General features: G+C 49.0%; 8 protein-coding genes across 8 annotated transcripts; 5 read left to right on the top strand and 3 right to left on the bottom strand.

Moving 5' to 3' along the window:
* Positions 1-712: 712 nt before the first annotated feature.
* On the top strand, positions 713-2,416 carry F5891DRAFT_1199979 (uncharacterized protein; the record flags this gene model as incomplete). Its single annotated transcript, XM_041368802.1, has 9 exons — positions 713-793; positions 844-912; positions 963-1,040; positions 1,094-1,198; positions 1,251-1,484; positions 1,541-1,591; positions 1,665-1,845; positions 1,955-2,022; positions 2,063-2,416. 9 exons carry the CDS (start codon positions 713-715, stop codon positions 2,414-2,416), a joined length of 1,221 nt encoding a protein of 406 aa, XP_041216833.1.
* Positions 2,417-8,052: 5,636 nt separating this feature from the next.
* Positions 8,053-8,539, top strand: F5891DRAFT_1199978 (uncharacterized protein; the record flags this gene model as incomplete). Its single annotated transcript, XM_041368801.1, has 2 exons — positions 8,053-8,103; positions 8,159-8,539. 2 exons carry the CDS (start codon positions 8,053-8,055, stop codon positions 8,537-8,539), a joined length of 432 nt encoding a protein of 143 aa, XP_041216832.1.
* Positions 8,540-17,596: 9,057 nt separating this feature from the next.
* On the top strand, positions 17,597-18,114 carry F5891DRAFT_1078836 (uncharacterized protein). The gene is made up of 2 exons (XM_041363413.1): positions 17,597-17,919; positions 17,962-18,114. The coding sequence occupies exons 1-2, from the start codon at positions 17,650-17,652 to the stop codon at positions 18,097-18,099; spliced, it is 408 nt and encodes a 135-aa protein (XP_041216831.1). The 5' UTR covers positions 17,597-17,649; the 3' UTR covers positions 18,100-18,114.
* A 306-nt stretch (positions 18,115-18,420) lies between these two features.
* F5891DRAFT_967225 (uncharacterized protein) lies at positions 18,421-19,092 on the bottom strand (the record flags this gene model as incomplete). Its single annotated transcript, XM_041376260.1, has 3 exons — positions 18,421-18,690; positions 18,747-18,800; positions 18,853-19,092. 3 exons carry the CDS (start codon positions 19,090-19,092, stop codon positions 18,421-18,423), a joined length of 564 nt encoding a protein of 187 aa, XP_041216830.1.
* A 995-nt stretch (positions 19,093-20,087) lies between these two features.
* On the top strand, positions 20,088-21,007 carry F5891DRAFT_246095 (uncharacterized protein). The gene is made up of 4 exons (XM_041371060.1): positions 20,088-20,338; positions 20,387-20,435; positions 20,499-20,873; positions 20,922-21,007. The coding sequence occupies exons 1-3, from the start codon at positions 20,310-20,312 to the stop codon at positions 20,829-20,831; spliced, it is 411 nt and encodes a 136-aa protein (XP_041216829.1). The 5' UTR covers positions 20,088-20,309; the 3' UTR covers positions 20,832-20,873; positions 20,922-21,007.
* Positions 21,008-21,050: 43 nt separating this feature from the next.
* On the top strand, positions 21,051-22,028 carry F5891DRAFT_246101 (uncharacterized protein). Its single transcript, XM_041371061.1, has 5 exons — positions 21,051-21,060; positions 21,130-21,461; positions 21,513-21,713; positions 21,777-21,801; positions 21,850-22,028. The coding sequence occupies exons 2-5, from the start codon at positions 21,291-21,293 to the stop codon at positions 21,861-21,863; spliced, it is 411 nt and encodes a 136-aa protein (XP_041216828.1). The 5' UTR covers positions 21,051-21,060; positions 21,130-21,290; the 3' UTR covers positions 21,864-22,028.
* A 919-nt stretch (positions 22,029-22,947) lies between these two features.
* F5891DRAFT_1199973 (uncharacterized protein) lies at positions 22,948-23,358 on the bottom strand (the record flags this gene model as incomplete). The annotated part of the gene is made up of 3 exons (XM_041368800.1): positions 22,948-23,018; positions 23,078-23,203; positions 23,262-23,358. 3 exons carry the CDS (start codon positions 23,356-23,358, stop codon positions 22,948-22,950), a joined length of 294 nt encoding a protein of 97 aa, XP_041216827.1.
* Positions 23,359-25,086: 1,728 nt separating this feature from the next.
* On the bottom strand, positions 25,087-26,048 carry F5891DRAFT_967222 (uncharacterized protein; the record flags this gene model as incomplete). Its single annotated transcript, XM_041376259.1, has 2 exons — positions 25,087-25,320; positions 25,374-26,048. The coding sequence occupies 2 exons, from the start codon at positions 26,046-26,048 to the stop codon at positions 25,087-25,089; spliced, it is 909 nt and encodes a 302-aa protein (XP_041216826.1).
* Positions 26,049-26,831: the final 783 nt, after the last annotated feature.

The raw sequence follows: 26,831 nt of genomic DNA, 5'->3' as shown, positions 1-26,831 counted from the left end.
CAGTAGCAAGCAGTTTATCGATCAACAGTCGAGTATGTACAGTAATCAGACACCTCGTAGATGAGATGCAGCACTACAAATTTCACAACGGTATTTGAGCCAGGCCAATCATCATCAGCTTCCAGCTCCATACCAAAGATGTCACGGCTCCAAGTCTCGGCCGACACCTCCAAGCTCTCAGCAGATGACTGACCTTCGAGCCCATCAGTAGCCTTCTTTTTAGCTCACCTAGCTCATCCCCCCCCCCGACACGTCACGTGACTTTCCCGCCGGCATCCAAAACAGGTTATGACGGTTGTCCTCTCAAGGTTTGCTTTGATTTCGAACATTTGATTGGATTCGGAGAACGTTTTGGTTTCATTTGTAGTTGAGCCATCGAGGAACCTAGCTTATGTGAGCCTAGATGGCCAAATATAAAAATTCAAAAAAAGACGAGCTGGGAGAGCTGTGTATTTGCTGTGTATACCTAATATGTGTATTTGACTTCGTCTGTCGCTGAGCTGTGTCTGCTTCAGCAATGGGCTCGCCCCGCTGGAACTGATGGGAATTGTGTGGCTGAATGCATAGCCCTTGAAGTCAACATACTGGCCATCATGCTTCGAATGCTCTTTAAAGTTCTGCCAAAGAGTGGGACGCCCATTCCCTTCTCACACCACTTCTCAGTGTACCCCACCGTTTCTTTCACAACGATCTAAATATACAACCACTCGCGATGACTGGAGATCATAGGCCGGATATCGATCCTCCTCGAGAAACTTCCAGATTCAATCAGGCAAATGTAGTTGAAAGCTTGGTACGTGGTCTCTTGAAATCTATCGTCGTCCTTACGCATTACTCATCCAGAACCAACCTCGTAGAGGACCTTGTCAGTTCCTGCGGAAATTGAAGAATGGGTTAACCAAAAAGCTTCCTGTGCGTAGACGTGAATACTGTTCGTCCTGAATACGGCTAAGATTGTACAGAAACGCTCCAAACGAACACGCAACCGCACCACTGTGATCCACGACGTCGCAATGGCTTCATCGAGTCAGCAAGCCGAGGTAAGTGCTCGAACTTGCTACCCTAGTCCTTCAGTTTTCTTAGAGGCGCTCAGGACACGTTGCATCTCCATCCTTGCAACGACAACAAGCATCCCACCACATCTGATATTCCAAGTGACTCCGTGAACCAAAGGCTGCCCGGAGAGCCTGCTCCGGAGGTATCTCAATCAAACACTCTGATTTTCTTCTTTAATTTTGGTGGTACCACAGGTTCAGGCTGCTTCTTCTGGCGAGGAAGGAAGACCTGATCCCCAATTAGTTGACGCCAAACTTCAGGGTGCCCGTGGTGGTACACAAAACATGCGATCACTCGGGAAACATGCGACTTCTGTCGCATCTGCCATTGACACTGGCCCAGCGGATCTTACTGCTGCAGATGATTTTGAAACGACGTATCTCCAACCCCTCAAGATTATCGATGCTGTCCTTGAGAAGATTGCAGATGTATGGGTCATTCTTGTTGTTTGAAAGGGAACTAATCAAGTTGTCAAGTTGTATAGGTACATCCGTACGCAAAGATGGCGCTAGGTGCGCTATCTGCTGCATCCAAGGTATGTTTGGTTTCTCCCGGAATTCAGTTTCCTGCTCAGAAGTTCTTTTTCCATGAAGATCATAATCGCGTAGGCACAGCGCGATCAATCGATTATTAGTCTTCTCAAGAAATTGGCTGAAGTTTACCGCTTCATGGCTCAAGATGACAGTCTTGAAAAATTTGAATCGACGTGCTGTATCGTTGAAAAGATCCTTCACCAGACTCTTGAGTGCGCCCGTTTCATCAGGGACTACTCGGAGACGAAGAGCTTTTGTGAGTCACCAAGCTATCGTAATTGTATATGAATCTTATACTATATCGTAGGGAAGAGACTCGGGAAAAACGTTATCTCGGAAACTGATGACACGATCAAACAGTACAGCGACGCTTTGGACGGCCTTATGCAACAATAAGTCGATCGGGACGTGGCCATCTTCGTCCAACGTGCAGGTAAGGATTCTGATACGCCTCTGTCTTTACATTCACTCAGACCATTTCAGGCGACACCCTGGATCTCGGGGATATCGCTTATGCAAAGGGCCCAGGACTAGATACCATGAAACAGTGCTTACAAGGGACGCGCACGGGGATTCTTTCCCAGATTACAGACTGGATCAATGGCAGCGGAGATGCTGCTCAACGGGTGCTGTGGCTATCTGGCCCTGCGGGCAAGGGCAAATCAGCCATCGCCCACACGATTGCCAACTGGTTCAAGGAATCGGGAGGCCTTGGTTCATGTTTTTGTTTCGATCGGCACAGAGAAACACTCTTCTTTGCCAATGATTCCCCATCGACCCTGATCGACCTCCATCAGTTCCCAGATTTGTCACATGTCGGTGACTAGACTTGGGCCCCAGGTATGATCGATCTGCTATCGGACTTATGGAAAGAGTGTCGACCATAAATCTCCGCTGTATCTGTCCGACCCTCGCGCGCGCGTCGTATGGCCACGCGATCGTTAAGTTTTTCTCATCTACATCTTCACCGGGCCTCTCTCAAGCGCGCAGAGCCGCTGTGGTCAGGAATTGTTGCTGGTTGCATTGCATCATAGCATAAATAGATCGCATCTCAGCCACTCCTTGGTTCTGTCCCCCCAATATAGGTTAACCAGACTATAGGCCCATTATATCCGATTTTGCTAGCATCCTAGTGCCTCGATCGGTGTTCAAACTGGACCGAAACGTTGCGTGTGTTATTTGTTTGACACTGTTGTATATCATTCTTGGTACCGCTCCGTCTTCCAGGGACTCTGCCTTCCATGGTTGTTAGAGCAGATGAGCGGTTTTGCAAAACAGGTGATGTTTACCTCGGTCTTCAAGAGCACTCCTCTGCAGCTTCTGAAATAAATTGCAGTTATGTTTATCCTGTGCAGTGTTTCTGATTGAACACGACGGGCGGGACTTTCTTCATTGTGGCCACGGGAACTGCGGTTACCTGGTTTCCGTGACCAATGCAGACGATATCGGACACTATCGGTATTCACTTTGGCTGCCTCGCGGCATGTCGTTGGACCTGCAGATTTAAATACGCATAAGTTGTGCTACAGGACAGACAAGTACTCTTCACTTTTCCAGCTTTACAAGACTTTAATCTGTTGCCTGCACATAATGTCGCGTACGTTATCGCATCTAGATTATCACTGAATAATGCTGATATTTCTCCAGGTTACACTGTTGCCCTGAACAACCGCAAATCCAGCCTTTGCTTTATTAAAGCCAGGAGATGCTAATTGTGCCACTGTAAAGACTATCAATCCCGCCACAGGCTTCATGCTGTCACCTGGGCTGAGGTTCAGTCTGGGCCGCCGCATGCTCTCATGGACAATGACTTGTACAAGGCACGTGTTTGTCAACAGCGCAAATACTTGGTCTGTTCTTTTGCGAGAGGAATGTCGCTAGACTTTCGACAACATAAATCTACCTACGTGTTGGCCTCTTCGATTTGCGACCTCGAGGTAAACATAGCCGCTGAGTTTAATCTCTCTCTCAAAACGGAAATACAATTACCGTGTTGTGGCCTGTTGTGGCTTGCACAAAGCCATCATCATGTCACGGCGGTTTACTCCACACATAGTCGCAGGTTTAACAGGTATGAAGCAGAGTCGTCTCAATCTCTGGCATTATTGTTATATCCGCTGTGAAACTAACCAGGCGTCGCCTCGGGTGTATACGTATTCCAACCTCTTTTCGAAGAAGCTGCTGCGAAGTGAGTTTGCCATGCATATTGTGCGAACCTATCCCAACTTAAATTGCCATCATCAGCCGAAACCCAATCCCTCCAATGAACGCGTCAGCAACATCACCCTGGGTGCCAGGGAAATCCCTTGCATCTTCGCCGTCGCCGCATTCTTCGGTAGAGTGACATTACACTGCGCTAGCACTATATGGAATAACGTGCAGCAGGGCATGCGCCCCTAAAGGCGTGCCCACGCACTCTTTGATCAATCAGAGAGGTGTGCTAGTTCATGGTCGCCGCGGAGAACGGCGGCCGTACTCGGAACACCTTGTGCCGGGAAAAGGGGCGTAGATAGTTCAGTGCATTTTCATGTGTTGTCTTGGACGATTAGTAACGCGCGAGCTTCGCTGAGCTCCATTATGTAAAATGCGCTGGTGTGTATCATGATATGTAAGATGTATGTTTGTATCTTATTGAGGGCGGGGATCCTATATACTGTAAGTCGAAACCCTGGTATCTCCTCAGCCTACCCAACGCTTCGGTATCACCGTCGATCGACAACCATTTTCATTGACGCGTCACCATCGGCGTTCGCAGCACAAGATTGACCCGGCGGACGTGCGCTGAGCCGGAGAGTCTTGATTGCCATACTTGGTGCGAAGTATTTTATGTAACTTCAAGTTTCTAGTCTCCCTCGCGTCTGATAGTGCGAACCATTTTGCAAATTGCTCTAAGGTGTGAGATCTTGAGAGCCTCGCAGATTCAACGTCTACTTCAGCTCTCTTTAATATATCGTGTTTCCCCTTCGTGTCCCACGGCACCCAATTCTATTCAGGTTATGTGGGGGCCGGGCTCATTAATGCATCATGATTGGTGAGCAGTCCGGGGATTCGCCCTACCTTACAGCTGACTATAGGCCAAGGATGCATCATAGCTGCAGCGTGTGGACTCATGTCACTCGGTCTTTATCCAATATTGACCTGCAGAGTTGTAAGGCTCTATGAGATATCCTTTGGGCAGTATATGTTCTACTTGCGATCTTTTCCGCGAGATTAAGTTTTTCGTGAGCACTACTTTGTACTTTAATAATAAAAGAATTGTTGATGTCAATTTTCATCAACAGTCTTGTGAGTGCTCCACACGATGCCGATACCATGATGACGTCAATCTTTTCGAAACAATTCAATGATAGGGTTATATCGGTCTGCCCTCATCTCGTGTCGACGTAGCACGTCCCTCGAGTGCACAACTAAACTCCCCTGGTAAGTCGATAGACTTGTCCCTAGAATCCTACACGGGCTCATTTAGAAAATAGGCAGACGCTGGCAAGTTACATTTGTGCTATCGTCGTGTACTTTGTAATGATCATGGGCCACAAAGCCGGGAGCGTTTATGTCAGGGAGTGCGCTATATTTGGTCGTCCATGAAGTCTAGTAACAAGCCATCAGTTTTCTTTGTTCAGTGGTACGTTTCTCCCAGTCGCTAGCGCTCGGGATGATACTTATTTGTTTCAACAGAACAGTTTCTATGCGTACCGGGTGTGAATCAGTGAGTCCTTTAGGATCTGCGAGAGTAAAGGTCTCAATGCGCTCTTTTAGTCACGGGCAACGATCATTGGATCGCAGGCATAGTTGTGAGATCACATTTTTATCATTTCTTTCCTGGAGAGTTATAACACAGACCGTCAGTGTGCGCTCACTACTACAACATTCAGTGAGCTTTTTCGAACAGTCGTGTCCTTCTCTGACTTTTGGACGCTATAGATTGTGCCATGAGTTACATAAATCTTTCAATTCTGGCGTCGCTGCTCTGTCGTCGTCCTGGTTTCTAGTCGTCAGTGGTTTAGTGTGAGTGCTTGATTTGATCATTGAACTTATACAATCTCTCACTTAGGTGCCAAAGAGTATACACAAGAAGCTCTGAAGTCAGGTTCACCACGAAGGTCGGCCAGTCATAGCATAGTTTTTGAATAAGTCTAATGAGTCCATACCTCGAATCAGTGGTCGCCAATAGCAGCATTCACTAACGCATTACGTGATTCTGTAAGCACAGGATCTATATGGTTGTTCATGCGACCAGCACGAACGGGTAATGTTTGGTGCGTGGTCACTCTACTTCACCTGTTGTCTGACCCATCCAGGATTCTATAATGGAAGGAGAAAATCAAGACAGTACATCAACGCCACGATGTGGATTTTATCAGCATGGGTTTATTTTTGTGGTATGTGCAATTCTCTGTTGGAGTACGAGACCGAGAGATCCGAGGCCAGGGGGAGATCCGAGTCGAGAGAGTCCGAAGGATCCGAGTGATAAGGGGAGAATGGTTCGAGCGCGCGCCAAAACGGACGAAGACGAGCGACGTATGACGTCGGCTCGCGTCCTAGTTTATTTTCAGTCTCTCATTCATATGTTCCAGTACCTGACCAACTTACTATAAGATTACCAGCAGTACCGCAGGTGCATCTCAGTTTTCGTTCGAGACAACTGAGATGTACGTGCCAACAAGTCCCTAGAGTTTACGACGCATCTAATGTTAGTTATAGCTTGTCTTTGTCGTTCTAGGTAGACGCACCGTTATAGAGTTTTCGTTCGAGACAACTGAGATCTTGTCTTTGTCGTTCTAGACTCCTCGTGACCCTCTTGCTCGTGAGTCGTCATAAACGCCTTTATTCTCCGTACCGGTTGTACATTCCATTTCACACGGTTCCTAGTATTGTAGCAATCACCGTGACCGGTTGTTGTCCACACTTGCAAGAAGAGGGATCAAGACTGTTTCAGTATACGTGTCAAGACAGTCTGATCGGGCAATTCTATACCGCTGTGCCCGGAGCGGTGATAGGGAGGTGTCAGCATGTTTCCTTTGCGCTGTGAAGGCACTAAAACCTTCGTCATAGCCTATATGAACTCGATGATGGCGGCGGTGTGAGTGACATTGTTTCTGTATGCGAAGCTCGTTGAGGCAGTAAATTGGTGGTCAGGCTCAATGCTAGAAAGTCCATCTACGAACGGGAACAACTTGGCTACAACTTAACGGAGCTTCCTACAATACCTACGATACAGTGATATTTTTTGTCCTTATCAATCAGACCTTCGGGCGGAAGTCACTTCCGCGCACCTAACCTCATTATAGAATTTCAAACAGAGGGTGTCAATGCCAGTATGTATCTCTACTTTCCCAGCGTTTCGTCCGTTTCTTCTAAAACGAACACCCCAAGTCCAGGACAATTTTTTCGCGATTCTCGACATCGGCGGAACGCTAAGCGGAGTCTCTGATGCAGGCTATACCTTTGGTCTTCCTGGGATATTCAATTTCAATGGCACAAAATACGACGTATCCACTCATAGGTTCATATTCTCAGCTCACCTGAAGCTGTTTTGTAATGATGCGTTGTGTACCTATAGGGGATTGTGCCCACCATCGAGGGCTATTCCTGCTCGAATGGAGTCCTGGGTGCCGATGGCACTCGTCTTGGGTTTACTGGTGGAAAGGTCACAGTCAACACAGTACCACTGCCAAGAAAACATACCAGCGTGTCTATTCCTCAAGGATTCAGCAGGAACTATTCCATGTGGCAGCAGGGGTTAACAGCCAAAGTCAGCTGTCAGCCCATTAGCACATGAGTAACTCCTCCGTCATCTATTCCAACCCAGCTAATTTGTACAACTCCATCACTGGTCTTCGCCTGTGGAATATAACTGCAAACTGCGGTGCCAGTGAGTTCCGACCGTATATATATTACCTCTGATTTACTGTCAGCTTCTAGATATGCCCACGACGCAGGAATATGTGACCGTGGTGAATGCAAGTGGAGATGCAGACCAGTCAGATAGTGGCTTTCTTCCTTGCCTCGTGTGCCCGGGGCCTTCGGGTCTGAATCAAAGTTATACAAGCGTCAGTGAGCCATTGAACTATGTGTTTGTAGTCATTGACCGATTCTTTTCCTATAGCGATTCTTTCACAAGGATTTTATAAGTATAGGTTCCTTGACGCAAGTGTATGCGAAGTGGTCCCAATGCTAACCACAGTCCGCGCCGATTATTCCAATGGCCTAATTTTTTCCGAGGTCGTTTCATCCACCCCCTTCCGATCAGAGAATGAACAGTTACTGTCATTCATCACTGGAGCTGTCGCATTTCAGTGTATCTACTGGCAGGGGCTTCTGAGCAGTTTGATCAGAGATACTCTGTACTCCATCTATTCCTCAACAACTAACACATCTATCAATGACAATGCTGGAACTCAGACGCAGGTTTACAAAAAGCTGGTGAGTTTTATTTCGCAAGGTCTTCGCCCGCCTTAAGTTTATGCCCTTCTTAGGAGGAGTATTGCGTGGCATTGTTGAATTTTCTGCCACGGTGAGGGTTCTGATCCCTTGGGTCCAATTTAAATTGACTTAGAATCGCTCGGCAGTTCCTTCACTCCGGGTTCATGGTTGTGGGTAGCTTCCCCGACAACACCATCCCAAGCAACCTTTCCTCCGTAGTCAATGGGACTATGTACATATCTACGATAGGCTGGACTCGGCGGTCGGCATATTTTATCTCTATCCTTCCCTTCACCGTCATCACCATCCTCATGTTTGCCTCCCCTTTGTACAGCATCTTGCATGCTCGGAAAAGGAACAGCGGCTATAGGACCACCTTCGATCCGTCAAACCCCCTTCACCTCATTATGGCATCTGCTGAGGCAGGGAAGGCATCCACCGTGGTGTTGAGAGCCGATGTGTCCGAGGGAAGTAAGGCCGAGAGAGAGAGAGCTGAGAAAGGAAAGGACGATACGGCCGAAGAATAGAGCACATCGAGTGCGAGCGTCTCCAAACGGAGAACGTCGACGACGTGTCAACGTCGGCAATCTTTTCGTTCTTTAAGTATATATTTTTCATCAAAGCTATTGCTGGCAGACTCACCGTATAAGAGGACGCTGTTTTCGTCGAAACGTCTCAGATTCGAAACGAATACTGAGACGTAAGTACAAGTCCCACTGTAACGTTCGAGCGCAAGCGCTGACGTACATCTAGTCGTACCTTTGTTCTAGGTACAAACAATTGTTAATAGAGATTCGAAACGAATACTGAGACTCGTACCTTTGTTCTAGCGTGTCGTAAAACCTCCCGCGTGTATCGTTCCTCCACAGGTTATGAGCCCTGTCTCCTCCATGGACTTGTCGACTCCCAGCACCAATTCAAACCTTTTTAACATCCCGAAGCTCGCCGAAGATGGCTCGAACTGGATAACCTACAAGGAAAGGACGTTAACGGCTATAGGTGCACGAGGACTTACGAGATATACCGATGGACGAGCTAAAGAGCCTACGCCTTTCGTAAAGAGCTCTACGGGGGCCGTTACGAAGCCGGATGGTACAACACCTACGCAGAAAGAAATCGATGAGCTCGACGCAAAGACCGATGAGTATCAACAAAAGAACTCACTCGTAAAACAGCAAATATTTTGCACGATCACAGATCGGCTGCTGTTACGTGTCCAAAAGTTAGCATCCGCGTCCGAAATCTGGAAGGAAATATGCCACATACATGAAGGCAAAACCGAACTCGTCCAGATAGATCTGAGACGGAGGCTCCAGGAGACGAGGTGCGAAGAAGGTGGTGACGTCAAGGCTCATTTTTCAGAGCTTTTGCGCCTGAGGGAGTCGTTAGCTGGAATGGGGGTAGCCGTCATTGATACGGACTTTCATGCCATCATCCTAGGGTCCTTACCTGAATCCTACCGGCCGCTACTGTCGTCGATGAACGCAGCGGCCAAGATAACGAAAACTCCCCTCTCGCCCTACGAACTCATCACCATCATCACAGAGGAATACGAGCACCGGTTACTCACCGAACGACGTCCCAACAAACGCGGGACCAACAGTGCGCTCTCCGCGAGAACAAATGCAGGGAGGAGCACGAGCTCGCAGAGCTCGGCTCCAAAATCCAACCCCGACGCAGTCTGTACGAACTGCGATCGTAAGGGCCACTGGAAGAGTGACTGTTGGCGAAAAGGTGGAGGAAAAGAAGGTCAGGGGCCGAATCAACGGCAGAGACAAGGAGGACGCACCCAAAAACAAAGTGCCAATGTAGCCAAAGAGCCGGAGCCAAAGGACAACTACGCTTTCGCTACGTCAGACCTCGCAGTCATAGCAAAATCGATGGACGTACCTCCAGAGCGCCGAGGAGCAATAGTAGACTCCGGCGCGACCTCTCATTTCTGCCCGGATAGGGCAAAATTTGTATCCTTCGTTGAGATCGCCCCGCAGAAGATATACACTGCGAATGGAGCTACTGTCAATGCGACAGGACGAGGAGACGTGAGGATGGACTTACCGTTGGGCTCGAAACGAACGACCGTGACGCTAAAAGACGTCCTATATGCCCCCTCCATGGCATTTACCCTTATCTCCACCAATAAGATCGCCTCCGCCGGTTTGGCCGTGCTGTTCGAAGGAGGAATGTGCAGGATACTGTCTGCTCCCCCCGAACGAAGGACGATCGCAGAAATACCCCAAGTCCAGGGACTTTACGCTGTAACGTCCGACCGTAAGCATCGTGCCAACGTCGCCAGGACAAAGCTTACCATCAATGATGTCCATCGTGCCCTAGGGCACGTATCACATGCGGCCCTTCTTGACGCAGTCAAGAAGGGCCTAATCCTGGGCATAGACATAGATCCGGCGCCCGCCATCCAGTTCTGTGAAGTCTGCGTGAAAGCTAAGTCAGCTCAGCAGTCCTTCCCAAGAGAAACGAAGATGCGCGCACTTACATACGGAGAACTAGTCCATACGGACCTCTGGGGACCGGCGCAGACGACGAGTTTGGGAGGCTGTAAATATTATGTCAGTTTCACGGACGACTTTAGCCGGCAGACGCGACTCGAGTTCCTCAAACAAAAGAGTGACGCACTTACCGCGTTCAAGTCCTATGAGGCATGGGTGGCCCGTCAATCACCAGGTGTGCGCGTGCGCAAAATCCGTTCGGACAGAGGAGGAGAGTATCTGAGCGCCGAGTTCGATCAATACTTGCGTCAGCAAGGTATAGAGCGGCAGCTAACAGTGCACGACTCACCCCAACAGAATGGTGTCGCCGAACGACTCAACCGGACACTCGTCGAGCATGCGAGAGCAATGCTCCTAGGCAGAGATATGCCAAAGTACCTGTGGGCCGAGGCCGTTAGTTACGCCACTTGGCTCAAGAATCGCCTACCTTCAAGGGCGATCCCAGGTAGCACGCCCTACGAGTTGGTGCGCAAGTCCAAGCCGGACTTGTCGCAGGCCCATGAATTTGGGGCCAGGGTCTTCGTCCATATGCTGGAGGCTGGTAAGCTGGAGGCGAGGGCGGAGGAGGCAGTTTTTGTGGGGGTAGACGCTGAAAGTAAAGGATACCGGGTGTATTGGCCCGGCAGACGGCGTGTCTCGGTGGAGAGGAATGTGACCTTCACGCCGATCCTGGCAGCCGATGGTATGCCGGACGAGGGGGAGTCTGCTGTAGTCAACGAACATAACAGCGGCAACGGTAATAATAACTCACCTAGTAGCGTCCAGCCCATCACCATGCCACAGCAACCTCAACCTTCTACTCCTAAGCAACCCCAACCATCTACTCCTCAGCAACCTCAACCTTCTACTCCTAAGCAACCTCAACCATCTACTCCTCAGCAACCTCAACCGTCTACTGCCCAGCAACCTCAACCATCTACTCCTGAAGCGAGGTCGACGAGGGTAAGACCACCCCCAGGGTACTATGCGGCGCTGAATGAGGGCCAAACGGCAGCCCTAACCATGGAAAGCCTGTTGGAAGCGTCAGAACTCGACCTCTTGGATGAAGAGGCGCATATTCACCTAGCATTGGCCGCCGTCCAACCAGAACCGACCCTCCAACAAGCCTTGAAGGGCCCAGACGCTGCAGAGTGGCAAGAAGCCATCAATTACGAAGTCAGTCAACTCGAGAAGCTAGGTACGTGGGAAATCGTAGACGCACCTCGAGGCGTAAACCTTATCCCATGCCATTACGTCCTGGCCACAAAGCGCGGGCCGGACGGCGAGAAGCTGAAGCTTCGCGCGCGCCTAGTTGCAAATGGGCAGCGCCAGAAGTACGGGGTCGATTTCTTCGAAACCTTCGCCCCCACGGCCAATATGAGCACAATACGTGCAGTCCTAACGATGGCTGCTCAGCACGACTGGGAAATACACCAAGTCGATATTAAAAGTGCGTACCTATATGCGAGTCTGCAGGAGGACATATATATGCGAGCGCCCCCTGGATACTTGAAGGATGGTCAGGAAGGGAAGGTACTGAAGCTGAAAAGAAGCTTACCTGGACTCAAACAAGCAGGATATGAGTGGGCGCAGGAGCTAGCTGGAGCCTTCAATGAAATGGGCTTCAGCAGGTCAAAAGTAGATCAAGCCGTTTTCTACAAACGCACCTCGCGCGAACACGTCGTCATCACCGTCTCTGTCGACGACATGGCCGTCACCGCCAACCATATATCCCATATCCATCGGTTTAAGTCCGAGCTGCGCGCGCACTTCGAGATTAGCGACCTAGGGGAGTTGAGCTGGTTATTGGGGCTGAAGGTGACGAGGGACCGCGTAGCACGCACCTTGACACTTTCACAGAAGGCATACGTCGAGACGATCCTCGAAAGGTTCCACCTGGAGGACGCGAAGGTCCTGCACACGCCCATGGAACCAGGTACTGTCCTTTCCATAGATCAGTCCCCTGCAACACACGCTGAACTCCAAGCTATGCGAGACGTACCATATCAACGCGCGATCGGTTCGTTAATGTACGCAGCTACGAGTACCCGGCCAGATATCGCTTTTGCGGTGGCAACACTGTCGCAATTTATGAGGAATCCGGGGAGACCCCATTGGGAGGCCACCAAACGCGCCCTGCGGTACCTGAAAGGCACCGCAGACTATGAGCTGACGTTGGGATCCAGCGAGGGAGGAATTGAGGCGTTTGTCGATGCCGATTGGGCATCGCAGCCACATAGGCACTCCATGAGCGGGTACATCGTACTGCTCCATGGAGGCCCCGTTTCGTGGAGCGCGCGCAAACAGCCTATCATAGCCCTGTCAACAGCTGAAGCTGAGTACATAGCGTTGACCAGCGTGGCAAGGGAAGTACTTTACCTGCAACTCCTCATCCGCGAGCTCTACGACGTCCAAGACCTCCCCACACCCATCTTCTGCGACAACCAAGCTGCTATAGCGTTAGTCTCGACGGGAAAATTCCAATCGCGCACCAAGCACATAGACCTGCGATACCACTTCGTACGCGGCCACGTGAAGGACGGTACCTTCAAGATAATCTACTGCCCCAGTGACGACAATGTCGCGGACGCGTTCACGAAGCCATTGGCACGTCCCCGACTCCAGAGGTTGAGGACATTGATGTGTTTGGATAACGCTCGAGGGGGAGTGTTGAGAGCCGATGTGTCCGAGGGAAGTAAGGCCGAGAGAGAGAGAGCTGAGAAAGGAAAGGACGATACGGCCGAAGAATAGAGCACATCGAGTGCGAGCGTCTCCAAACGGAGAACGTCGACGACGTGTCAACGTCGGCAATCTTTTCGTTCTTTAAGTATATATTTTTCATCAAAGCTATTGCTGGCAGACTCACCGTATAAGAGGACGCTGTTTTCGTCGAAACGTCTCAGATTCGAAACGAATACTGAGACGTAAGTACAAGTCCCACTGTAACGTTCGAGCGCAAGCGCTGACGTACATCTAGTCGTACCTTTGTTCTAGGTACAAACAATTGTTAATAGAGATTCGAAACGAATACTGAGACTCGTACCTTTGTTCTAGCGTGTCGTAAAACCTCCCGCGTGTATCGTTCCTCCACACGTGGCACCCGCTGTCGGGAGTCTGAGACTCCAAGGTTTCAACGATATTGAGATCACAGCCAACGAGCGCGTGAAGGTGCAGCTACAGGACGATGGTGTAGGGAAGAAGTTTGTAACAGTTGATTGAAAGAAGCTCGTGCGATTTTAGGTACCACATCAGCAAATGCATGCTGTAATAGAGCTTCGATATTCATCACAGAGCCCGTATTCAGCTGTCACAATCTATTCCCTGGAATGCGCCTCGATGTCTTTGCGATCACTACTTTTAGTTCGGTTCCTCACGAAGTCAGGTTGCTTGCGAAAATCAAGTTACCATAAACATTAATAATTGCCTGTACGTAATATTACCAAGAAACTCAGTCTGAAAGACCGTGGGAACCTCTAAAAAGCCGCATACGCATGGGTGGCCAGGGCCATCAGTAAACCGGTGAGTTCTTGCTGGGGATTATGCTGATTATGGTGCTTTTACATGGTCATATATTGCTTTATATCACTTTATATTACAATGTGACGAAAACCTTTCCTATATATTACGATATATAACGATATATGACGATATCTTCTTCTCACAGGTTCTCTGATGGCCGGGGTGGCCACTGTGAAAACAATGATAAAACATGACGGATATTGAAATAACTGGCGGAATGGTAGAGAGTGGTAGAGTCGAACTCAAATCTGGAGAACTTCTTGTCATCGCGGCAAACGAAAAAAAATTACAATTCAGGCACCAGGAAACGCGTCACGTCATTCAAGCTTCAGCTTCAAGCCTTCAAGGCTCACAAATCATCCAACTTGTCACTCGCGTGGACGCCCGATGCGGCACACGCCTTCTCACAGGCGGCAATAGGGTAGATCCTACTACATATACGCGAATGGGATGCAACAACCTGGAAGCAGGTCGGTGATCCTTGGACGGGCCACACTGACCACATCAATGCCATTGCCATTCATCCTGCTGGCACACTCGTTGCATCTACATCTAGTGACAGCCACACCCGTCTCTGGCAGCTCTCCGACCGACAAACCATTGCCGTCTTCAAGCACTCACTCACTAATTCATGCGTCACTTTCTCCATGGACGGCAATCACATCTTCAGTGGAGGTAGCGATAAGATGATCCCAGAGTGGACAGTACCTCAGGGTATACATCCAAAGGTATGTTTCCATCTCTGACTCATATACCACAAATCGAGCATGCTTCTTGCAGACTATTGCCACCACAACCGTCCTCGATGCATACATAGATGGAGACTTATCTACTGACGAAGAACTACTCACGCAAGATATCAATACCGACGCGAATAACCATATTCCCTACGTCCATCGCTCAAAGGCATGTTCCGTTCTTGACTAATATTTACCACAATTAGAGCATGTTTCGTGCAGATCCTAGCCATCACGACCTCCCGTATTGCATGTGTAAATGGAGACTTATCTACCGCCGAAGGACTACTCACTCAAGATATCAACACCAGTCCGAACAACCATACTTCCTACGCCCATCGGCCATTCGTCATGGCGCGAAAATACGACTGGGACTGCGCCCTTCTGGATGCAATCAAGGTGAGCATCATCACCGCCTTATATACTAACTCGACGGTGACATAGTCCATCGGGGTTCAGCCCTCATTGACGGGCTATATCTCCAAGGGTATTGCTCTCTGTGGAAAAGGTCGCGTCCTGGATGCGAGGGCAGCTTTTGATGTTGCATCCATGTACACGGACCAGGATTCAGAAATCGTTCATTTTCTGCTATTGATCAAGGTATGGTATGTTACATTTGCCTCGCATACTCTTCCCCTCATCGCGTATTTCAGGCCATCGCGTTCTTCAATGCAGATCAACATGACGAGGCAAGCATGCTCCTCAAGGAGCTCGCTGCCGGTTGTCCGAATGCCGACACTCTCGCATCTAGCATCGTGCAAGTAAGTGTCATCCATGCTTGGTCATCAACGTTTCAACACTCATCTTTACAACTCGTACATTAGGCATATCTACACGTTCAACTCGGAATGAAAGCCTTGGATGGTGCACGTTACGACGAAGCCACCGACCATTTCACTGCCGGTATCGACTCTAGCGATTCATCATCGAAATCGAACATTCATGAAGTATATGAAGATTTGGTGGTGGTACGTCAAGATGATGCATGTATAACGTTTCATAACTGAATCTCTTGTCCAGCTCTTTGGCTGGGACCTTAAGTCGTTGTGGCGAAAGGCACGCCATAAACGCTGTGATGCACTCCTTCGGACGGGTAAACTCCAAGAAGCCGTGAAATCATACTAACACATGATGATTTCGAGGGACGAAATCACCAAAGCCGACTGCCTTGATTGGTCCAACGGCGAGTCTAGAGCCAGTAATGTTGCGCAGGCTACAATTCTCACCTGTATTCCTCTCAGATTTCAAACAGCAATACAACGCACTCTGCTCTGCCAACGGAGATGCCGCCTTCGCTGCAAGCGATTACGACAAAGCTATTGATCTATACTCGATGGCGATCGACCTGGATTATGCATCCGATGTTGTCTTTGGAAATCGCAGCCAGGCAAAGTTGAGTAAAATGCTATGGGAGGATGCACTCCTCGACGCGCGAAAGGTGCGATGGCATCCACGTTTTCGTAGCCCATGTTGACTTCGGCGATGCATAGGTCACCGAACTCAATCCTTCGTCTCATGTTGGGTACCAGTTGTCACACTCAGCGCTGCGTGGCGCGCAACGTTACGAAGAAGCCATCGAGGCCTTCACAATCATGTTGTCCAAGTTGGACGAAGCTCCCGAAGCTCAGATACGAGGTAAGCCATGGAACATTACTACCTCGTCTTTAAATGCCTATCTTATTCTGCAGATCTGCGTCAGCAGTACGTCTGTCCATCGGAAGCAGAAGATGCTATTCGAAGAGCGGTTTGGATTGAACTCAGCAACGCCCCCCTTCGTCTGCTCAACACTTCTACGGGGTCTTTTGTGCGACCGAGCAGCACAGCTGAACTTCTTCAAAACAAGTCCAGAATACAAGGAGCTTTTGTCATCCATAACGAAGCGTTCGAATCTCGAAATGGAACGCATCAAGGAGGTGGTGGCGATGCAATTCCGTTGCGTTTTGCTATCACACAGGTGGGAAGAGACGGAGGCGTCGCTGCACCGCATCCAGGACAAAGCCGTGTACGAGCTGGATGGACTTAATGGCACCGCAAAACTGCAGTCGTTCTGCAAAATCGCTCGTGATGCGGGGTATTTCTGGGCGTGGATGGATACATGCTGCATCGACAAGAGCAACAACGTCGAGCTTCAAGAATCGGTCAATTCCATGTTCGTCTGGTACCGTCACTCAGCGCTCACCATAGTCTACCTATCCGATGTTCCTCCTTCATCCCCGTCCGGCGCACTGGCGAGTAGTGTTTGGAACGAACGGGGATGGACCTTTCAAGAATTCGTCGCTCCGAAAGTCGTTATATTTTATCAGAAGGACTGGTCATTATATACAAATGATCGCTCTCCCAACCACAAAGAGTCCCAAGCAATCATAAGGAGTTGGAGTATGCGACGCGAATAGATGCACAGGCCCTGATCTCCTTCCGTCCAGGGATGAGAGATGCTCGAGAGAAGCTGCGATGGGCATTAAAACGTGTCACCACGATGCAGGAAGACATCGCGTACTCGTTGTTTGGTATCTTCGGCGTCCACCTGCCTGTAATATATGGCGAGAAGAACCAAAATGCGCTCGGCCGGCTCCTGCAGGAGATCGTGGCTAGATCGGGCGACATTACTTCCCTGGACTGGGTCGGATAATCGTCCGAGTTCAATAGTTGCCTTCCAGCCGACATCATCCCATATGCAACCCCGCCATACTCCCTACCATCATTGTCTGAAGATGAGATCCAGACAGCGGTTTCTTCGTTGCGAACCATTGTGCCTGTGGATTCAGCTTCCAAGTTGTATAACATGCTCGGGAACATTCATGTTCCCGTCTTCACCAACTGCAGACTCCGTCTGCCTTGCATCGCATTCCGTGTCACAGAAGTCAAACGCGGGGTATCGCTGCTCATTCCACGTATGGAATGAAAGCAGATGGGCTTCAAGACTTGCTGATCACCACGGACGAGACCCTAATTCAATTCTCGCGCACAAGGCTCACTCAGCAGACATCCTTTCTTGTCCGTCCATGGGACCGTCGTCTCCTTGGGCTGCCTGATTTTTCAGAGCAGCTCGCCTCTGCAGACGAAGGGGAGAGCGTAGGGGATTGGTCCGAGTCCGAGTCTGGATTAGACGACACTAACAAGTCGTCCAGCAACTCACCTGGAGAAGAGGAGTTGTCAGTTGACTCGGATGTTCACTCACGATCATTGCGTTTGATGGTTCACCTTGGGTAGGCTTTCAGCGCACTTTTGGTAGCGCAACAACGCGTTGGAGAATACAAGAGGGTCGCGTCGGACCAATATATCATTGCGCAGGTGAAACACCCGGCTTCGATTAACATTATGAACATCGGGACCCTAGACATTTTGTAGCTGAATGGTTTTTTTAGAACACGTCGACGATCACATTATCATAGTCTCATATATCATACATACCCTGCAAATGACCCTCGCACATACAAGATTTCAAAATTTGACATGCAGAGGCACCATCTGCTCTCGAGGTGGTTGGAGAGGACGATATCGTCTGTCTGCATTCGAGTCAACATGTGCGCTTGGAAAAGTACGGCTTGCTAGTCAATTATAAAGCTCTATCTTAGGGATAAGAGATAGCGACGGACTCTATCCGCCTGGATGCTGATATCTATATGATCTATGGTATATGTTCCCCAGAAATGGTAAGCCACCCTCGTTCTATTTTATGGTGATGCGAGAGTGAGTCTTCAATGCTTCCTGTATCTTTCCCTCCATCGCCCATGAAGGCACAGGGATCCTGTATGTATCTCCGGCCCGGGCATATGAAATATCGCCCACACGCGCGACAGGCTTGAATTTTGTGAGGTCGACGGCACCTCTGCTTGTGAGCATGTCTTTGCGCACGTGGAAGTACTTGACGTGCGCGAGGATGAGCGTGATGTTATGCTCGCCTGTGACTGGATGCGTGATATCTATCGATTCGTAGAGCTATTGAGAGGCGAGGATGTCAGCGAACGAGCGGGCTCGGCCTGAGATGAAATTACCTCGCATTCCATGCTAAAAGCGCTTTCCTTGACGCGCTTGGCTCTTATTTGCACCTGAACGCGTAATTGTTAGGTCTTATATCGAACGATGAAGGTCCACACGTACACATTTCTCCTTTGTCAGACCGCTGAGAGCCCACTCGTCGAACTCGGGAGGAGCGTCTACGGCAGTCGAATTTGCATTCTCGACGAATGCCTCGCTGATGATGTTCACGGCGAATCCTTGGCCGTCCTTCAGGTTCGCGGTCGTGTCTGCCCATTTCTGTCGTGCTGTAGACTTCCCAGCCTGCAGATTCGCCTGCAAGCCAGTCTTTTCCGGCAGGAGTGGCGTCGACTCTCTGGCCATATGTCCAGGATGGATTGGGTGATTGGGTGGTGGTGGAGTACGAGGTGGTATCGAATGGAGGGATGTACATGGTTGGTGGATTAGCTGTATGAAGACAGCGAGACTGACCCTGTATTTATAGTTACATGGTCACAAATATCGAGGCCAGTCTTCACGCATATGAGGTGGAAGCGCTGATAACGGATGATGCTGACTGCTTGGCTTACGAAGTGATCATAAGGACGCAAGTTGTGGATCGGACGATACGTAGAGTCGTAGACTCGGTGCTCGCAGATGGATGAACGCATGGAACCGTGTCGAGTCCGTGATCGCATCAAGTCAGCCAGTGTAATATGTCAGAACTTACGGGCCAGGTGAAATTGACGCGGCCCTGCCGCGCCTGCCGCGGTCGTGACGCGCCTGTGACGCGGCACTGACGCGGCATATGTGACGCGGCACTGTAACAAATTCCTATGTTACTGTACAAATTGGCATGTTTACACAACTTCATATCGCATTCCAAACACTTTGAATCATCGTTAATGATCAACATATGAGTGTCTGCCTGCGTACAGGCTCTATAGTGCTGTATTCACTTCTCACCAAATTTACAGTGCTTGCCCTCTGCATTCACTACTAGTATGCATCTTGCGCGTCAGTCCGAGTCCTATATTGTTGCATTACCTCTAATTCGTTCATCTATGTTGGTTTTCAGATGCAGTGTCAAATGTTGTCTCACTGCGTCAAGCTTCGACCTCACCCTGCCAAGCACGACAGCAGCAGTTTTCGATGAGAGGCTCACTGACTTGGAAGCAGAGCTAGCTTAGTCTTTGCAACCATTCCTGATAACGTCAGGAAAGTCTGAGGGCGAGAGTTTACTTATTCTTAACAATCCAGGATTTCCCAGTACCCTCACATACTTACTATCGCATTTTAACGAACATCTCGAGGTTGTCCTGCAGTGGCGGTAGTGTGTGGGCCCGGCGTCCCGACTTATCAAGGATACATTCTACGCTTGCTCGACAACAGATCAATTCCCATTCATATCTGATCAAGGGATTCGGTACACGAAGGACATCCGTGTGTATCATTCTCATTTCACTCCCTTCATGAGAAAGTCCGTCCTTCTGTCGACAAGAAGATCGTTGGCCGACTGAGGTTGCGGGAAGCACCATCGGCAAAACAAGTGATCGAGGTTTTAAGACCAGCCTGCCCAAGGGTGTCAACATAGCGATGAAATGGTCCGCCTTTCTCACAACAAAGCAAGGTTAGAGCTCTTCTTCTCGATCGGAACCTAATTGATACTGTTGTATAGATGCATCCATATGCACAATTTCCGCCGAGTGTTATTACGCGCATCCAAAGTATGTCTATCTCGTCCCGGGTTCTTTCTCGCCCAAACGAATCGCAATGCAAATTCTCAGCAGACCACAGATACACAGGTCAAATATGCCCCCCTCGCCGAACTCGCACCTCTGTCTAGCAACACCCTCATTGCATCGACTTATGATACACTTCTTGCTCCTCTCCTGACCCTTTTCACGGATACCTTGTCATCTGTGACATTCCTCATTAAGTGCTCGCTGCACAGATACACGTTCCATGCGCTCTCTGCGCTCTTTGCCATAACCATGACTCAGAGTCGCCAGTGGGAAACCGTGCTAGCAACACCTGGACGGGAGGGAGATAACCACCAGTGCCAATGGCCGCGAAAACCGGCATATCCAATTCGTGTTGCGGCTGCTCTACCTCCACTCTGATTAGCGTGCAAGTCTTGGTGCTATTCCAACTTACTATCGAAGGTGAGCGGGCCTGGCTATGTGTTTGCGCGGTCTCACTGTCCCCTTCAGATATTTGATCGCTGCACGGCACCTGACTTATAAGCATGTCTGCTGACAGTGTTTCGGATGGCTTAGTTTGTATAGCGGAGTTGTCCTGCCGCTCTGTTCTGAGAATTTGCAGGAGAACTTTGTGGTATTTAAATCGCAGGTAAGTGAGTGGCCATTCGCCTGGCAGAATCAAGAACCTAGACTATCGCTGACGAGAAATACCATTCAGATCAATCAGTGCTTCAGCATCCAATCACCAACGCACTGTAAGTTAAGAAAGTGGAGCTGGGCAAATGTCCGGTTTCAACTCGTCTTTTTAAAGTGTCTCATGATCCTCATGTTTCATTCGCAGCTTCATTGCTGTTAGGGTTAGCACCCAGGTCAGTGCAGATGCTCAGGACGACAAGGGCAGGGTGGACTATTATGCTGTTGCACATCGCATTTCGGAGGTCTCGAAGCAGCCTGGTATTCTTATCGGTAGCCAGCTCAAGGTCATCAACTGAAGGGCCTGCAGTCGATGGTCAGTCGTTACAACAACAAGGTATCCTTGCAGATGAGATGGTGAGCACGGGCTTTCGCATTCTCTATATATCTTATCTCATTCGAGCATAGGGTCTCGGAAAAACAATATTTTCAAATCTCGCTGCTCACATTCCTCATCAAAGTCAAGAGACAACCCGGGCCTTATCTTATCATCCTGCCACTGTCAACGATGACGAGCTGGTTCGGCGAATTTGCAAAGTGGGCGCCGACAGTGAAGATGAAAGGGCAACCCCGCACAACGTCGCGACCTCCAAGGCGAACTGCAGATGGGTCAGTTCCAAGTTCTGCTCATCACATATGAGTACATCATCAAGGACTGACATTCTCAGCAAGCTCAAATGGGTGCACATCATCATCGGTGCGTGGGTTTGAGTATTTGAAAGTTGTCCGCATGAACGTGCTGCAGAGTCAGCTGTATAGGCAGATGAAAAAGCACAAAATGAACATGAACACGAGGAATGAGAAGGGGTACGTTTCTTAGTGAGTGGGCGAGTCGTGGTGCTGATCTTCAGTGACTGGTGGATAAGACACTGTCTAGTATTTTGGATATCCAGTATTATATGGACCTGTGATGTGTAAACCCCCTTGCCGTGCTATTCTCAACTCGTTATGTCTCTTCTTCTTTCCTAATCCTATAGTATGGTTGAGAGTTGGTAGCTGCCGTTACAGCCTTGAATAGATGGGTGATTCAGAAACGCTGGAAAATACCCAGAGGAGCCCTAAGTGAACAACACACCATGTCGCCATTGTCAGGACATGGGCACAGCCAGAGAAGGGCGCGAGATCCTCGAGGTTCTTGAGGGCGACCTTAGCGACACGAGGAAGTAATTAGAAAACAAAAAGTAGCAGCGACGATGATCAGAGTACTTCTGAATTGTATCATTTCGAAGTTCGTCAAGGGTCTTGATGAGCTGGCTGATATCTTTGGCAGAGGATATTTGAGTCACAAACATTGCTGTCCGACTCGGGAAATATTCAGGAGATTGAGAGTCGGAATTGTCGCTTGAATGGCAGCTTAGACTATCGTCACAGGTGGGTGCGATGTTGCCCGTCGTTGTGGCTAACTTTACATTGATTGTCATAATGGTAGACGTTGAGGCCTAAAGGGTGGGAAAATTGGTCACGATGGCAAGGGGGACATGGCGAAGCTGTCGTAGAGTCGGGGATGTCACATCATGTGAGTTCGTTGGTTTCTACTTCATTGCCTAGTATGCCTACAACTGGCATGCCGGCTGGTACTGCTGGTGCCACTGGGCTAGAAACGCCGCCGCCCTCTATCAAACTATGCTCCGAGCTTATGTCCACCCCAAGTATGGCTATCCAAATGAGCGGTCATGAGCGGTCATGCTATGTCGGGCTGTAATGCCCAGGCTAGTGCCACCGTGACTAAGTACAGACACCCACCCCCACACGTAATTTGACCGAGCTCAAAGCCACTCCAAGTGCGGTTGGCTCGGCCGTTGTCAGTGAACACATTGCTACTCTAAGTGTCGCGTACGTTAATTCAAAGCTCCCTCTGCGATACACTAATAATTGAACAGCCGGAATACTCTTCGATGGTGGGCACAATCCCCTCTAGGAACACAACAGATCATCGCAAAACAGCTTCAAATGATCTGAGAATCCGAACTTACGAGTAGATACATTATATTTTGCACCATTGAAGTTAAATGTCCCAGGAAGACCATAGGTGCATCCTGCAGCAGAGACTCCACTTAGCATTCCGCCGATGTCGATAATCTCGAAAGCATTATCCTGGACTTGGTTTGTTCGATTAGAAGAAACGGACGAAAGACTGAAAAAAGTAGAGATACGCACTGACAGAAAAACCTTGGTTTGAAAGTTCTTCAATGAGCAAGGTGGAAAACGCGGTTCCAGTGATGTCAAGTTCGGATCCTCGCATTTGAATGGCCATGAAAAGTAGGTTGGTGTCAGGAGAGTTGTTTACCTATATCCGCGCTTAAATTAGACAAGACAGTTAATAGTAAGATGCTCTCAGTGAAGAATTACCAGCTGTCAAGAGCCTTGACACACCAAAGACAAACAGTGTCAGGGTGGTCAGTCGCAAGTACTCAGGTCTCAATATGATCGAGCCCTTCGCCAAAGCGACACCGGCACTTAGCTCAACGAGAGAGATAGGCCGTGACATCCGATGTCTCAATGCCTCCTTGATTGAAATGGTGAAAAGACTAGGGGAATGTTCATCTCATGGTGAATGGAAAGCTAGAGAGTAAAAGGGTATACAGACGTAGCGGTCACGTGACTGAAAGCACAGTTGCTATCAATGTCGTCAACTCTTGAGGGTGATGCCTCCATAAGTTGCTGACTTGATCAGGTGGAGAAAGGTAATCATAATAGAGAACTGCACCAAGAAATTCGTACCCATACGCCAGGATAATAACCTGGCTACTGATAATAGCGGTGTGGCATAGAAAGTCCAGACTCCACAGGCACACGAGACATCGTAGAAGTAGGGTGCGTGATAAAGGCGTTCGTTACGAGCGAGAGGGTCACGAGGAGTCTAGAACGACAAAGACAAGATCTCAGTTGTCTCGAACGAAAACTCTATAACGGTGCGTCTACCTAGAACGACAAAGACAAGCTATAACTAACGTTAGACGCGTCGTAAACTTCAGGGACTTTTTGGCACGTACATCTCAGTTGTCTCGAACGAAAACTGAGATGCACATGCGGTACTGCTGGTAATCTTATAGTAAGTTGGTCAGGTACTGGAACATATGAATGAGAGACTGAAAAATAAACTAGGACGCGAGCCGACGTCATACGTCGCTCGTCTTCATCCGTTTTGGCGCGCGCTCGAACCATTCTCCCCTTATCACTCGGATCCTTCGGACTCTCTCGACTCTGATCTCCCCCTGGCGTCGGATCTCTCGGCCTCGTACTCCAACACGTGATACAGAATCGATCCTGATAAAGCTATTATATATGATGGCTGCGACATTAAGCTGAAGCCACGATGTTGAGCAGAGTCTGGGGTCTTTTTGTTGTGGATGACGTGAGGGTTGCCCGGACTTTGTTTGAAGTCGTTTGAAGGAACCGAGAACGTTCCGGGATTCCTAGCCACAGCGAAATATGAATATTCGAATCATGATTGGGTGGAAACGTGCTAATACCATATGGCTAGTGTCAGGTATTCACGTACTCTTGGTGTGCTATACTGTGTAAGCGCGTGGATCAATGTAATGCGAACATCTGTTTCTCGCTGACTCCAGGAAGGTGAAATACGGGAACTGGGATGCACGCATTTTCGGCTACGGTGTGGCTGGAACTCTGCTAGGGGTGAGGCTACAGTAGGTCAAAGTTGCACTCAACAATGGAACGTGATATGAGGAGCTGCGACTGCCACATTAACGCTGTCGGCAGGAAGATCTAGTACTCCATGTATCTTGCCCGTCTACGGGCCTACAAACACCTAAATAGAAAGATAGCTTGTAGTGCATCGGACGAATGTAGGGCGTATTGATATTACAGTAGTTGTACACAATTGGCAGCTATCGTACTATGTAAAATAAACCCAGGGAGTCTATGTATATGTGGAAGTTGTGACAATTGGTAGCGAAAGTACATCATGCAGAAGAGAAATGTGCGAAAGTGACTGGTGACGAGAAGATACTACCAAATATCAGTTTCTTGTGCCTTCGGAAGCTGCAACCCCCATAATTGCACGAAATTGTGCAAGTTCAGCCTGCATCTGCCGCATCTGGTCAACTTCATGCTGTCGCTCCGCACGAAGCCGGTCAAGTTCAGTGCGTTGCTCCGCACGAAGCCGGTCAATTTCACTTTGTTGCTTCACATGAAGCTGGTTGATTTCCATTTGTCGCTCAGCACGACCTTGAGCAAGGCCCCGCTGCAGAACCTGCGAAGGAAAACGACCCTCAATAAAAGACTGTCTGTTGAGAAATAGCTCACCTGTGCTAGTTCAGCTTCATGGCACTGTTTAACCTGCTCAACCTTTTTCAACACCCTCTGCCACTCTGACTCGTAAGCATTACACACAGCCTGGACACTCGGGTCTGAAGGTCCTACTGTGAACCCACCATAACGAGCACGTGAATTGTGGTTGTTAAAATTGCAGAGTTCTTGATTTATGGGGAAAAGTGCTTTCAGACTCCTCCATACGGTATCTGAAAACCAGAAGCATTGACTGTCGATGAGATCATACACCGGGGCCTGTTGATGTACGAGAAACAGGACAGTAGAAACTTCAAGCGCGGAAGGTGCGGGGGATGGAGAAAATCGGAGTGTGCATAGTGTTGTGTAAGGTCCGTGACTCTGAGTGAGACGTGGCTTTGCGTCCTGAGGGGAACCAACCATGGATACGGAGTCGAGGGCGGGGCTAGGTTCAGATGATGAATGTGAGACGAGTCCAGGGAACTGTTTGGAGGAATTGTCGTCTTGAGTTCGTAACTTGAAGGTGCGGTCTACGCAGATCACAGCTTCAGCAGAGGAACCATCTATCCAGTGTCCGAAAAAAAAAATGAGGAACTCATGTCGTGCTCCATTCGAACACTTGCAAAATTCGATGCGACGCAATGGGCATTTCAGATAAAGATTCTCTTGACCCCCATCCCAGTGATCGGCCATTAAGGACCACCATTCTGTCACAGGGGTGGCGATGTTCCCATCAGGTGGGTTGAACCGTAGTTGAGGGAGTTGAGCAGGGGGCTCTGACATGAAAGGACGAAGGAGTGCAGCTAGGAAACGGCGACCAATGCTGGAGCGGTTTCTTCGATCTTGCTTTAAGTACATCGCAAGCTGACAAGGGTTCGAACACGTTGCATCTAGCCTCGATGCCAGACATACATTGTACCGGGATTACCGGACCGCTGCTGAGTCCCAGTAAGAACCGGACCTCACCGTATCGATGGAAAACGATGGATATATTTACAAATATTGTCAAAGCTACGCAAATCATGAATTCAGCATATTATCGAGAAAGTTGACGTGCGTCGTCTCGATCAAAAGAAGCAAACACACAATTTTGTCAATATTGTCTTGCACATTTTTGCAGACATAGGTCAATCAATCAATCGAACACAGCGAAATTCGAATCACTTGTCACTTGTTTGTGTTGTTTTTAACTTGATAAGTGTACGCGACGCGCGTCCTTACTTTCAACTACATACTAGTACGATGGCTTCATCCCAGGTTGATCTGGTCCTGGGCCCGTGTCTCTTCCCGTGCCCTGTGTTTCGCTGATTATCGATTAGTTAGTTAGTTAGGGTTAGTTAGGTTAGTTAGGGTTAGTTAGTTAGGTTAGTTAGTTAGTTAGTTAGTTAGGGTTAGTTAGGGTTAGTTAGGGTTAGTTAGGGTTAGTTAGGGTTAGTTAGGGTTAGTTAGGGTTAGTTAGGTTAGTTAGGGTTAGTT

Source organism: Suillus fuscotomentosus, assembly GCF_016647785.1.
Source record: "Suillus fuscotomentosus strain FC203 chromosome Unknown F5891scaffold_213, whole genome shotgun sequence".
Lineage (NCBI taxonomy): Eukaryota > Fungi > Basidiomycota > Agaricomycetes > Boletales > Suillaceae > Suillus > Suillus fuscotomentosus.
Note: the sequence above shows the minus strand (reverse complement) of the source record. Positions and strands in the feature narration are given on the sequence as shown.

What these genes read in the sequence shown, in the direction of transcription:
- F5891DRAFT_1078836 (XM_041363413.1), top strand. Translation starts at nt 17,650, where the DNA reads ATGAAAGCAGATGGGCTTCAAGACTTGCTGATCACCACGGACGAGACC. An exon ending in AGTTGTCAGTTGACTCGGAT is followed by an intron (nt 17,920 to 17,961) that starts GTTCACTCACGA and finishes CACCTTGGGTAG; the next exon opens with GCTTTCAGCGCACTTTTGGT.
- F5891DRAFT_246095 (XM_041371060.1), top strand. Translation starts at nt 20,310, where the DNA reads ATGGTCCGCCTTTCTCACAACAAAGCAAG. An exon ending in CTTTCTCACAACAAAGCAAG is followed by an intron (nt 20,339 to 20,386) that starts GTTAGAGCTCTT and finishes ACTGTTGTATAG; the next exon opens with ATGCATCCATATGCACAATT. An exon ending in TGTTATTACGCGCATCCAAA is followed by an intron (nt 20,436 to 20,498) that starts GTATGTCTATCT and finishes AATTCTCAGCAG; the next exon opens with ACCACAGATACACAGGTCAA.
- F5891DRAFT_246101 (XM_041371061.1), top strand. Translation starts at nt 21,291, where the DNA reads ATGCTCAGGACGACAAGGGCAGGGTGGACTATTATGCTGTTGCACATC. An exon ending in GTATCCTTGCAGATGAGATG is followed by an intron (nt 21,462 to 21,512) that starts GTGAGCACGGGC and finishes ATTCGAGCATAG; the next exon opens with GGTCTCGGAAAAACAATATT. An exon ending in CCAAGGCGAACTGCAGATGG is followed by an intron (nt 21,714 to 21,776) that starts GTCAGTTCCAAG and finishes ATTCTCAGCAAG; the next exon opens with CTCAAATGGGTGCACATCAT.